Source organism: Artibeus jamaicensis, unplaced genomic scaffold, assembly GCF_021234435.1.
Source record: "Artibeus jamaicensis isolate MK-2021 breed Jamaican fruit bat unplaced genomic scaffold, CSHL_Jam_final contig_685, whole genome shotgun sequence".
Classification (NCBI taxonomy): domain Eukaryota; kingdom Metazoa; phylum Chordata; class Mammalia; order Chiroptera; family Phyllostomidae; genus Artibeus; species Artibeus jamaicensis.
Window position 1 is genome coordinate 15,296,368 of NW_026521924.1, and position 12,998 is coordinate 15,309,365.

The window sequence follows — 12,998 nt, forward strand, 5'->3', positions numbered from 1 at the left end:
GCTGGGATAGCACCTCCTCCTACAGGAAGGCCTCCCTGACCCCCCCTTAGCTGACAGGGGCTCTCCTCAGACCACACCTTTCACAGCCCCTTGTGCTTCTCCACCACAGTGACTGTCTCCCCCATCTGACTGTGAACTCCTCAGGCAAGGGCCATTTTTCAGGACCACTGTGCATGCTGTGGCTCGCACAAGGTGCTACAGACCATGCTCCCGGAAGGCACATTTCATCTACTCAAAATAAGGGGCTTTTCTTGCTAATTCCTACAAAGTGCCTCCTTGGGGTGACCGCAGCCCACATATTGCAGCACCTGAGTCCCCCGCGGAGACTACCCACCCGGCCAGTGAGGTTTATTCCCATTTGGTTACTCCCAACTGACCATGGCTGCTTGGATGTACCGCCCGGCTCTCTCGTCCAGTCACTGCTGTGCCTAGCACAGAGTACACGTGCACTAACTGTTTAAGGAATAAATGGTTGGTATTTAATGCTTTCAGTGGTGGAGCGCATACCCGATTATTTCACAGGGCTCACCTCTAGGAGAGGTGGCAAAGTCATCCTCGGCATCACGATCGTTAGTGTCTAGTCGATGCTGACTTTGCTGGGCACTGTTCTACGCTTCTTATGTGACTTTACTCATTTCATCCTCATAGAGATGGGGACTCAGACCATTCCCCACTTCACAGAGGGGAAAACTGAGACACAAGGAAGCGAAGTGACTTGTGCTCACACGGCGTATCAGCAGTGGACTGTCGGAGAACCCAGGGCTCTCTGGCTCTCCTGGCGACCTTGCCCTCCTGTCTCCTAGGAAAGAGGTCTCTTTCTTCATTGAGTGTCTCTGAGTTGTCAACTTCCTTTAACCAGATCAGCTCTGCTTTTGCATCAGCAAAAAAAAAAATAATAAGACTTTTAAAAAGACTTAAGAGATTGTCATGAGTCATAGTATGTGAGAAATACAGCCACACCTGTGACCTGAGGCAAGGGTGCAGCTGGAGGTGCCACCCGTGGTGACAGAGTACTTAAGATTGGGGAAAGCAGAGAGGGTGGGACTGCTCTGGGCCCTGCAAGGTGGGCAGGGAGCTGGCCAGGCCCTGAGAGACACTCCCTCAGCTGGTTCCCCTCCCTGTTCCGGGCCCGGGGCGGAAGGGGAGCCAGGTGTAAGTGAGGGAGGCAGGTGAGTCAAGGAGGGCTGGGCTGGGCACTAGGCAGGAGGCAGGGGAGGGAGGCCTCAGGAGCTGCCAGCCCCCTCGTGGGCATAAGGGAAAAACCACAAAAGCCCCCCAGGAGGCCTCTTGCCCAGTATCCCATGTCAGTGGTCCTGCCTGGGCCTTGCATCACGGGGGTGGTCTCTGTCAGGCCCTGCAGAGGGCCATGATTTGGGGTACTCCTGGCTTGTGGCATCAGCCTGTGCAGCACCCAGAGTCAGACCAGCTCCCAACCTCTGCCCTGGGCAGGGCTCGGCCTGCGTTCTGGCCATGAGTTCCTGGGATCCGGGTGGGTGTGGCTGAGCAGTAGTGGGTCCTTGGGGTTTATGCAGGATTCTGAATTGTGTGTGTGTGTGTGTGTGTGTGTGTGTGTGTGTGTGTGTGTGTTGTGGGGTGGTGGTAGGAGGCAGTACGGGGTCTCGGGGCTGGCAAAGGTGGTGTTGGTTGGTGCGTGCATTGTGGGGAGGGCTTGCAGAGGGGAAGCTGGTTCGTGTTTGGCTGTTTTCTCTAAAGGTGTGGGTGCACGTGTCCGAATCCTGGGGTGAGCAGCGCTCATGGGAAGTCGGTATGTATTACGTTTGGTGCGTATGTGGTGCAGGGTAGGGTCTGTGTTTGTTGTGAGATGTTGCCTTAGTGTGATTCTGTTAGGTGAGACAGTCAGATGTCGGTCTCTGTGTTTTTGTTGGTGTGTTAGTCGTGCAGATGTGGGTTTGCGTTGTGGGCCTTGATGTCAGCGTGTCTGTTGTATGTAATGCCGTATTGCTGAGCTGTGTGTGTGCGTGTGCTCTGTGTGTGGACGGGCTGCTCTGCTGGTGTGTGTGTGTGTGCGTTGAGATGTTGCTGTCAGTTGTCTGTTTACATATATGTATTGTGTTGGTTGTATAGGTGTGTACATTTGTGGGTGCGTGAAGTCCTTGCAGGTTTGGTCTGTGCTGAGTGACCTAAGAAGAAACTTCTCTGAGCCCCTAAGTTATATATAAGTCCTTCCTTCCTTCCTTCCTTCCTTCCTTCCTTCCTTCCTTCCTTCCTTCCTTCCTTCTTTCAAGGTTTTATTTCCTAGAGAGAGGGGAAGGGAAGGAACATCAATGTGTGGTTGCCTCTCACATGCCCCGCACTGGGGACCTGGCCTGCAACCCAAGCATGTGCCCTGACAGGGAATGGAACCGGGGACCTGTCGATTCACAGGCCTGTGTTCAATCCACTGAGTCATACCAGCCAGGGCCCTGGGCCCCTTTTCTGTCCTTCCCTTTGGGCTCTGAGACCCAGGGCAGCAGTGGTCCTTCATCAGGCCACAGGAAGGCCCCCCCCACACCGTCCATCTGCAGGGGAACCAGGGAGGAACCAGACTGGCAGGCTCCAACATCTCTGTCCACTGTTCTGGGACTTCTCTGGAAAACAGAATGGGAAGCAAAAGACAGATGGAGGCCTGAACTCCCTACAGTCCCTAAAATGACCCCGGAGCCAGGAGAAAACCCTTAAGATAGAGGGCCAGCAACCATCCCCACTTTGCTGATGGGGGAACTGAGCTCCAGAGTAAGTGAGGGACTTGGCAGAGGCTTCACAGCCCGTAAGGACAGAGAGTTTGAAGCACCCCCTTGTGTGCCCATATATAGCCTCCTCGTTGTGGGTAAGGGGGGCAGAAAATGAGACCCCTTGGAAGCACGCGAAACTGTTCTGTTCCCATTTCCGAATGCTTATTACGTGCAAAGTACTGAAATGTTATAACTCCGTGGATTAAGGTAAAATTTGGTCCCCGTTTTGCACATGAGGCAACTGAGGACCAAAAGTTAACAATTCATTAATTCCACAGATATTACTCTACATATCACTCCATGCTAAGTACTGCACCCTGTGACCTTGAACAAGTCCTTTGCCGTCTCTGCACCAGGCCCTGTGCTCAGCTCTAGGGGCACAGCAGTGACCGAAGGAGCCACAGTCCCTTCCCTCCTAGAGCTCACAGCCTGGGGAGAGCATGGGGTAGAGGAAGATGGACAATCCCCAAGAAAACAAGTATCATTTCAGATGCTAATAAATCCTATAAAGAATTAAGATTGGGGGCTGGGAAAGAAAATGAATAGCCCGGGGAGGTTCTGAGGAGGCCTCTGAGGAGGTGGCATTTGACCTGAGACTTGAAGACTGGGAAGATCTGGACGAGTGTTCTGGGCAGAGGGAACAGCAAAGTCCAAGGCCCTGAGGTAGGACCCGGCTAGCTTAGGAAAGGAGACCCCGGGGCCGGTGAGAGAAAGGCAGGGTCAGGAGGTGGGGCTGGTGGTGGTGGACAGAGCTGCGGCTGGGGAGGGGTTTGGATTTTATTCTCAGTGTGATGGGCAGAGAGGCAGTGTCGGCTGAGCGCAGAGTTCTGGGCTAGAGTGTGGAGGGGGGCGCTTGTGGTCTCCTGTTACAAGGGGCTGAGGGGGGCGGGCAAGCGGGAACAGCCAGAGCCAAAGGTCTCTCCCCCGCAGCTCCGGCAGTCCCAGCCCAGAGGCGCCGGCCTGGCGGCTGGAAGACCACGCTGTGGGCACATCTGGGGAGCAGCTGCAGGGCCAGGGCCAGAGCGGGTCACGTGGCACAGGGCAGGCCCGCCCTGCAGCCTGCAAGGCCAAGACTCTGGGAGGGGCAGTGGGGAACGTGCTGGACACGAGCACGCTGCCACAAAGAGGCACTCGGCAGCGTAAACGCATGCGCACAAGCCCTCCAGCCCCAAACAGTCACTGCCTCAGGAGCCAGGCTACCTAGGTTCAATGCCACATCCCAGCTGTGCGATCTGAGGCAAGTCACTCAGCTGCTCTGGGGTTCAGTGGCCTCAACTGTAAAGGGAACATAAATATTACGACCTGTCTTAGTTTAATACCTGCACCTCTGCCTCATGCAGTGAGTACTTAGAAAATGGGAGCCTTGGCCTTGAGCCCTGGAGGCCAGAGGAGGGGCCTCACAGGCAGGAAGGGTGTGATGTGGTGACGGAGAAATAATGAGAAGATATTTCCATTTGTCTCCCGGGGCTGCAGTTACCTCTCGGCTCGCGGGGTTGTGAGAGCACAACCCCGCGACAAAGAGCAATAAGCATTAACTTCAGTTTTCAGATGAGGAAACTGAGGCACAGCTTGTCTATGGTAAGGCCAGGATTTGAAGGTGTCAAGAGCTGGTCCCTTTTTCTCTCTGGGCCCCAGTATTCCCATCTGTGAAATGGTGCATTATAATAATGCAGCTGTTCCCAGCGCCAGGGCGCAGCTGTGAAAATCAAATGGGACCAGGTGTATGGAAAGGGCCTCCCAAGAGACTTGTAGCGTGAGCCCTGGTTTGGGACCATGTAAATTCATTTAATGAGTCTTCCAAACTTCCTGGCCACCAAAAGAGGGGTCTGTTTCCTGAGCTCACCTGGTAGGTAGGACTGAGAGGCAAGAGCTCACTCAATTCACACTACTAAAGAGGGGCCCAGAAAAATGCCCATTTGGCAACAAGACATACAGGCAGTCTTTATTCAAAGTCCTCGTCAGGCCTTAAAAATGTAAGAGATAAAAACCATGACTGGGAGTACTGAACACTTTCTGGAATGAAATAAAGCTAATTTTTTCCCACAGGCCTTGGATGGGTGTGTATACAGGGGGTGCCGTTATTTCACTGCGAAGTTTGAGGGGAGTGCAAACACTTTGTGGGGTCTGAAAGCTTGTCTCTCATGGCTCTCTAAACCCCCCCAGAAGTAAAACTGCAACCAAATGGGTCCTGGGGGCTGGCCTGAAATTGAAAAGACACTTCCTGTCTACTGTTTATTAAGCATCTACTGTGTGTCAAGACAATAACAGATGCTTTGGGGCCCTAACCTTGCTGACTCCTCTCAGTAATCTAAGGAGGTAGGAGCTTCTATCATTTTTTCACTGAGGAAGAGGAGGCCGAGAGACGGGAAGGGTCTTGCTCCAGGCATAACAATGACAAGTCTGAGCTGTTGGGCCCCAGCCCACAGCCAACTGCTTCTTCACCAAGTGTCGAAGTTTTATGTTTGTTCAGATATATGCCACCCCCCCCCACCACATCTTCATTCAGGCTGTTTCCCTTGTGCCCTTCCCACATAGAACGCCCAGGGGAGAAGTTGCCTCCTCTAGGAAGCCTGCCTGATTTCCTCCAAGGCAGAACTCATCTTTTCCTTGCGTTGCTAAGGCACCTAGCAGGAAATCTTCATCACACGGTCTTGATGTAGCTGGCACAGGACCTGGCAGGAGGTGGGTGCACATGACTGTTAATTGGGGGTCCTAATTGTCCCTTGACTTTCTCTCCTATTTGCCTGCAAAGTGTCTTTGACATTCCACCTCACCCCAGCCAGCAGTCAGGCCGAGGGAGGAATGCTAAACATCTGGAGTTGGCTTTAAAATTTTTTTAAAAATTTTATTTTAGAGAGAGGGAAAGGAAGGGAGAAAGAGAGGGAGGTAAACATCAACAGAAGAGAGAAACCGGTTGCCTTCTTTCTGCAAGTGCCCCAACTGGGGATGGACGCAACTGGCAACCCAGGCATGTGCCCTGACCAGGAATCAAACTGGTGACCTTTCGGTGTGCGGGACAATGCCCAAGCAACGCGGCCATGACGGACAGGGCAGGAGGTGAACTTTATTACACAAAGCAGTGCACAAACACACTTCTGTTTAAAAACGTATTCACTACATTTACTTGTATCTAGTGGTAAATACCTGTATCTAGTGGATGAGAGACCCAAAACTATAAGACTTCTGGAAAATACAGGAGGAAATCTTTGTGCTCTTGAATTAGGCCGAGATTTCCTACAAAATGACAAGTAAAGCATGATTTATGACAAGAAAAGCATAATTCCTAAAATTAAAAACTGATGTTAGACTTCATCAAAACTTAAAATGTTTGCTCTTTGAAAGATGCCAATAAAAAGATGAAAAGATGTGCCCTGGTGGTGTGGCTCAGTGGGTTGGGCGCCAGCCTAGGAGCCTAAGGGTCACCAGTTTGGCCCCCAATCAGAGCACATGCCTGGGTTGCCCGCTGGGTCATAATCTCTCACACACTGAGGTTTCTCTCCCTCTCTTTCTCCCTCTCTTCCACTCTCTCTAAAGGTAAATGAATAATAAAAGAGGATGAAAAGATGAGACACCTGAAGAAATATTTGTAATTATATATTTGATATAGGATTTGTATTCAAAATATGTAGAAGATTCTCAAAGGTCAATGATAAGAAAGCAAACAGTCACCGGTGTGGCTCAGTGGGTTGGATGTCGTCCTGCTAACCAAAAGGTCGCCTGTTCAATTCCCAATCAGAGCACATGCCCGGGTTGGAGATTCGTTCCCCATTCAGGGTACGTATGAGAGGCAACCGATCATTTCTCTCTCACATCGATGTTTCTCTCCCTTTCTTTCTCCCTCTTCCTCCCTTCCTCTCTCTCTTCAGTAAGGAAAGAAAGAAAGAAAGCAAGTTTGACCCAAAAAAAGATAAAAGAACAGAAAACAACCAAATCAAAGGGCATGTGTGGGAGCCTTGGGGTGGGGCTGTGCTGTGTCCTCACCATGGCGGTGCTCACAGGAACCTGAACAGGATAAAACTGCACAGAACTAAATACATGCACGAACGGATGACTGCCAACCTCGTCAAATTTCACGTGAGATCTTCCTGTAATATTGCACTTTAGTTATGCAGGGTGCTACCATTAAGGAAACTGGGTGAAGGATATAAGGGGTTTCTCTCTATTATTTCTTATAGCTGCGTGTGAATCTGCAAGTATCTAAAATTAATTTTTTAATAAGCAAAAGAAGCGAAGGACATTTTACCAGAGAAGAGATGTGGATGGCATATAAGCACATAAAAAGATGCTTGGCTTTTTAGTCCTTCAGAAAATACAATTGAAAACCACAGTGGGATACCACACACATCTATTAGAATGACGGGAAAAGGCTGACCACATCAACTGTCAGAGAGGGCGTGGAGGACCCGGACTCTCCGTGCTGCTTATAGGAATGCGAAAAGACACAGCACTTGGGAAAAGAGTTGAGCAATTTCTTATAAAGTTAAATAAATGCCTATTATGTGACCCAATCATTTCACTAATAAGTTTTTTAACTAAGAGAAATGAAAGCACAGATTCATATAAACACTTGTATACAAGGGTTCAAAGCAGCTTTATTTGTACTAACCAAAAACTATAAACAACCCAGACGTCTATCAAAGCAAATGGGTAAACACTGTGGTATATCCATTCATGACTCCTAAACGATAAGAAAGGAATGAACGTAGGTGAATCTCAAAATAATGATGCTGATAAATGGTAGCTACAAAATAGACAGGGGGAGATTAAGAATAGTATGGGAAATGGAGAAGCCAAAGAACTTCTATGTACGGCCCATGGACATGAACTAAGGTGGAGGGATGCTGGTGGGAGGGAAGGTGCAGGGTGGAGGGGAATAAAGGGAAAGAAAAAATGGGACAACTCTAATAGCATAATCAATAAAATATATTAAAAATAATTATGCTGGGTTAAAGAAACTAAGCTGGCCCTGGTTAGGTGTGGCTCAGTTTGATTGGGTGTTTGTCTGGCAAAGCAGAAGGTCTCCAGTTCAATTCCTGGTCAGGACACATGCCTAGGTTGCAGGCTGGTTCCCAGTTGGAGCAAGTCAGAGAAGCAACCAATCAATGTTTCTCTCATACATCAATGTTTCTCTCCCCTTTCTCCCTCCCTTCTCCTCTCTTTAAAAATAAGTAAATAAAATCTTTTTTAAAAGAAAAGGAAGCTATGCTGAAATAGCTACAATAAAGAGTATGTACTGTATATACATTATATATGTATGTACTGAGTACTGCGTGTGTGTGTATACACAGTGTACTTTCTATGAAATGCCAGCACATGAAAACTATATAAAAGACAGATGACTGGTTCCCTGGGCAGTGGGTAGAAGAGCAGGGAAGAATTATGAAGGACAGAAGAAAACTTCTAGGGGTCATGAAGTATATGTTAATTTTCTTGATCATGGCAATGATTCCTGGGTTCATATATGTTGAAATTTATGGCATTGTACACTTTAAATCTTTGCAGTTTGTGTATGTTAATTATACTTCAGTAGCACTAGGGGGGAAAAAAACCAAAAATCAGCCCTGGCTGGCGTGACTCAGTGGATTGAGTGTGGGCCTGTGAACCAAAGGGTTGCTGGTTCAATTCTCTATCAGGGCACATGCCTGGGTTGCAGGCCAGGTTCCTGGTATGGGGCTCACCAGAGGCAACCACACATGGATCTTTCTCTCCCTCTCTTCCTCCCTCCCTTCCCCTTTTCTCTAAAAATAAATAAAATCTTAAAAAGAAAACCCACACAAAAACCAAATACCTATGTGAAGATAATAGTGAAATTCTAATTTCACACTGTTCTCCTTCCCCTCTCACTCCTCTTCACGGTGGCAATATTAGTAATTTGATGTCTTTTCTTCTTTCTTCTTTTTTCTTCTTTTTTTCTTCTTCTTTTCTTCTTTCTTCTTCTTTTTTCTTCTTTCTAATATTTTTTATTGAGGTGCAATTTAAACACGGTGAAGTAATTCAGTGTGTTTTGACAAAGTCATACACTTTGTAGGCCACACCTCGTCATGATCTGGAACATTCCCATCACTCCAGAACGTTCCCTCACGTCCCTTCCCTGGCAACTGGCACCCTCCCCTCCCAGAGGCACCGGCATTCTGATTTCTTTCACTGCTCATTAGCTGTGCCTGTTCTGGAACTTCATCTGTGAGGAATCACACAGTATTGTGTTTGAAACTTTCCACAGCATAATTTTCTCCCCCGTTTTAAATTCATTTCCAGATACACAGGTACTTGGGCGCAGTCTACAAGGGGTCCTGCCTGAACCCCCCCAGGCTGTCGGGGCTTTCTCCACGGACAGCGGAATCTAGATATCTCTCAGAGGCATACTTCCCCTGCTGCAGGCCGGCCCCCAGCACTGATGTTCCGTTCCTCTTTTAACGCCACTGTTGATGGATATTTAGGTTATTTCAACTTCCCCTCTTGTAAACAGCTCCCAGCGAACATCCTTGGGAAGACATCCTCACGCCCAGGTGTGCAGGTGGTTCTGGAATTGACTGCAGCAAGAACCGCCCGGTCAGTTAATAAACACTCAAGAGTGGATTAATATCCTAATTTCCTCTGCTTGGTCACTGTCCTTTCAATTCTTTAGCAACCCTTCTGCACAGCAGAACCTTCTTTCCAGTCATTGGAGGATTGCTGAACAAGCCTAGGGAGGTAAGGGGATGGGGAGTCCAGCTAATTAATTGACGTCCCTTTCCTTTGAAGTTGGTCTCACGGATTAGTGTCCCCGGTTTCCTCGTGTGGGGGCAGGGGGCTGGTTTATTGACCCTTTCTCCAAACTCCTGAAAAAAAAAGAAACTTGCTGATACCCAGTGAATTACTTACTGGTGGAGCGGGGTGGGCGTGGGGGCGGGGGGAGGTACCTAGTATCACTGTCCTATGTTAGCGCAGAATTTTAGCCTGCTAAGGCTGTGCAGCCTTGGGTAGCTGTCGTAAGCCTCAGACTCCCAGCTCTGGTCCATCTGGAGGCGCAATGCCCGTCCTGGCAGGAAGGGACTGCGCTGCGGCGAGGTGCCTTTGTTATTAGTAATGCGGCCATCACAACGGCTGTGGCTCCTGGGAGGCTTTTAGGGCCTCAGTTTCCTCCTTTGTATAAAGAAACCGAATCGCCCCTCTCTTTAGAGTTGTGGCAGGGATTACAGAAGACGATAAAGGCAAACTCTTTCCCAGTGCCCGCCTGGCACGAAGTAAGAAGGCAGTAAATCGTAACCTGAGTGATTATTATCGAAATAACAGGCAGATATTAGGGCTCAGAGAGCCCGAGACTCAACAAAATTCACCCAGCAGCAGAACTGGGCCCCTTTCCCCGGGCAGTAAGAAGAGCAGGAGATGGGGAGGCGATGGTGAAGAAATTTCCTAAGCCGCCCAAGCTGTGGACCTGGCGGGGACAGTCCAGGTGTGGGGCGGGGAGGTAAGGTGACCTTTGCTCGGAGACCCGTGCCGGTAAGGAGCACATTCCCAGGCCCCCAGCCGGAGGTCCGCAGGTGAGGGGCTGGCTGAGGGAAGCGCGCAGAGCCGGGTTTGTCGTCTCCATGGCGACCGCCCGCGCGGCGCCAGCCTGACAGCCCGTCCGGGTTTTATGAATGGGTGACGTCACGGGCCTGGCGTCTAACGGTCTGAGCCTCTTGTTCAGACGCTGACACAGACCAGCCCGGGAAGACGGACGGGGGGAGAGGGGGGACTCGAGCTGCACAGCTGCCGCGCCGTGGGAGACCCTGATCCGAGATCTTTGGGGGGGAAATAGCCAAAAAAGGGAGAAAAATTTTAAAATCCCTAGTTGATGCAGATTTAGGGAATTTGCAGGGGGCTGCAAATTCAGGGTGGAATTAGGAGATGCAGCCCCAGTCTGGGAACCGTCCGTCTGCTTCGGGTCCCAGAGGCTCAGCCCCCAGTTCTAGAGGAGGCCTCCCAAACTAATTCCTCCTATCCCAGGGACCTGGGTCCGACCCCTGGGCCTAGGAACGTTTACTAACAACGTTCTCTGGGGCCTGGGGGAGACCAGCCCCAGTGCAGATGTTAAAGAGGTGCCCGCTTTAAAGTCCGGCTCAAATATTCGCGAGATCAGGGTCCCAGAGGTCACCTTCCAATAGGACCCAAAGCCTAGGCTCTGGGCAGCCCAGAGCCAGCTGCTTCTTCCTCCGGGCCTCAGTTTCTCTCATCTGTAAAATGGAGCTGGAGAGGTGAGAAAATGAACCCAGGAAAATGGGTTGTTGCTATTATTATTATTATCATATTATCTAGAGAGAGAGAGAGAAAGGGAGAGAGACCTCAACTTCTTGTTGCACGTATTTGTGCATTCATTGGCTACGGTATATGGGGACGACGCTCTAACCAACTGAACTACCTGGCCAGCCCGGGGAAAGCTGGTTCTTGAAATCTTTTCGTTAACGGCGATATCGATTTTGCCTCCACAGGAGCCCTAGTCTCCACTAACCAACCTGCCCCATGCCCTCTCACTCTGTTCTGGAGACTCTAGGTCCCCTTTCCACGCCCTCCGGGCTCAACTTGTAGAGCAAGAGGCGGGGCCCAGAGGCCCTGGAGGCCACGCCCCCAGGCCTTCCATTGGCTGCTTTTGAACGTCTGAGTCCGCCCCTGGGGGTGGGGACGGGGCGTCTTTATAATAATCTGGCTGTAGGCTTTGGATCGCGCATTCTACAACCGTCTTTTTAGGGTTTCGGCTTCCTCCTGCCCGCCGGCTCCTCTTTCTTACCCCGACGCCAGGATCATGAAGGTCGCCAGTGGCAACGCCGCGGCCGCCGCGGGCCCCAGCTGCGCCCTGAAGGGCGGCAAGGCTGCGGGCGGCGCCGGCGAGGTGGTGCGCTGCCTGTCGGAGCAGAGCGTGGCCATCTCGCGCTGCGCCGGCGGCCCCGGGGCGCGCCTGCCCGCCCTGCTGGACGAGCAGCAGGTCAACGTGCTGCTCTACGACATGAACGGCTGCTACTCGCGCCTCAAGGAGCTGGTGCCCACTCTGCCCCAAAACCGCAAAGTGAGCAGGGTGGAGATCCTCCAGCACGTCATCGACTACATCTGGGACCTGGAATTAGAGCTGAACTCCGAATCTCAAGTCGGGACCCCCGGGGGCCGGGGGCTTCCCGCCCGGGCTCCGCTCAGCACCCTCAACGGCGAGATCAGCGCCCTAGCGGCCGAGGTGAGGGCACAGTATCATTCTCCTGTAGATGGGGAAACTGAGGCTCGGAGAGGGAGGGGGGACTTGGCCCTACCCCTTCCCCATCCTTTCGGGTCCGTGGCTATGTGAGGGTCCCCAAGGACATCGGAAGCAGCGCTCCTCCTTCTGTCTCCCGGGGAAGGGGTAGCTTGCAGCCTTGTCCCCTCTGACCCACCGGTCTCACTTCTTCTCTCTTCGTTTCACAGGCGGCTTGTGTTCCAACAGACGATCGCATCTTGTGTCGCTGAAGTGTCGTCCTCCGGGACCGGCATACCCCAGCGCTCCAGGGGCCGAGAGGAATAAGTGCTCCCGGTCCGCCCAAGAGCCTCGCCGCAGCTGGGGAGGAACAACATTGAGATCAGCGGCTTTGGGGTTCATGCTGGATCCAGCCCAGGGCTGGGGACTGACAGGGCAGGCCGACCTTCCCTCCACACCTATCAGTCACCAGAGACTTCGGGGAGTCCCCCCCCCCGTGTGTTTCTATTTTTTGAAAAGCAGACATTTTGAAAAATGGTCACGTTTGGTGCTTCTCAGATTTCTGAGGAAATTAATTGCTGTGTATTGTATATTACAATGATCACCGACTGAGAATATTGTTTTACAATAGTTCTGTGGAGTTTTTTTCTGTTGTTATTAAACAAATACTTTAGATGGTAGTAAAGTTGCAGTGTTCTTGGGTGGAGGGGAGGGAGCTAGTTTGGGGGGATGACCCCTGACCCTTTTCACAGCTGGTGCTGGGGGCCCTGGGGGACGGGAAGGCCACATCTGGGCTGTCACTTGTAAGGACCTGAACTGAGTGTTTCCGGTGTCCTTAAAGTATTCTTTCCCCCACCCCCGGCCACTTTTCCTGTTACCTAGTGTCATCGAGTCCCCTAAGGTTTCTCAGCAGGGGTCGCTGAGCCATCTGGGTCACCTGGGGAGGTTGTGTAAATGCAGATCAACCTGCCAAGGCCCCTCTGAGTTGAAGAGTGTTCAATGAGCCATTTAAGTTAAGAGAAACAGGCACACTAGACCGCCTGCATCTTTGCCCGAAATGGGGGGAGTGAGATCCAAAGGAAAGAGAT

General features: G+C 51.1%; 1 protein-coding gene across 1 annotated transcript; it reads left to right on the plus strand.

The window, feature by feature from the left end:
- Positions 1 to 11,417: 11,417 nt before the first annotated feature.
- Positions 11,418 to 12,525, plus strand: ID1 (inhibitor of DNA binding 1). The gene is made up of 2 exons (XM_037143288.2): positions 11,418 to 11,916; positions 12,141 to 12,525. The coding sequence occupies exons 1-2, from the start codon at positions 11,494 to 11,496 to the stop codon at positions 12,180 to 12,182; spliced, it is 465 nt and encodes a 154-aa protein (XP_036999183.2). The 5' UTR covers positions 11,418 to 11,493; the 3' UTR covers positions 12,183 to 12,525.
- Positions 12,526 to 12,998: the final 473 nt, after the last annotated feature.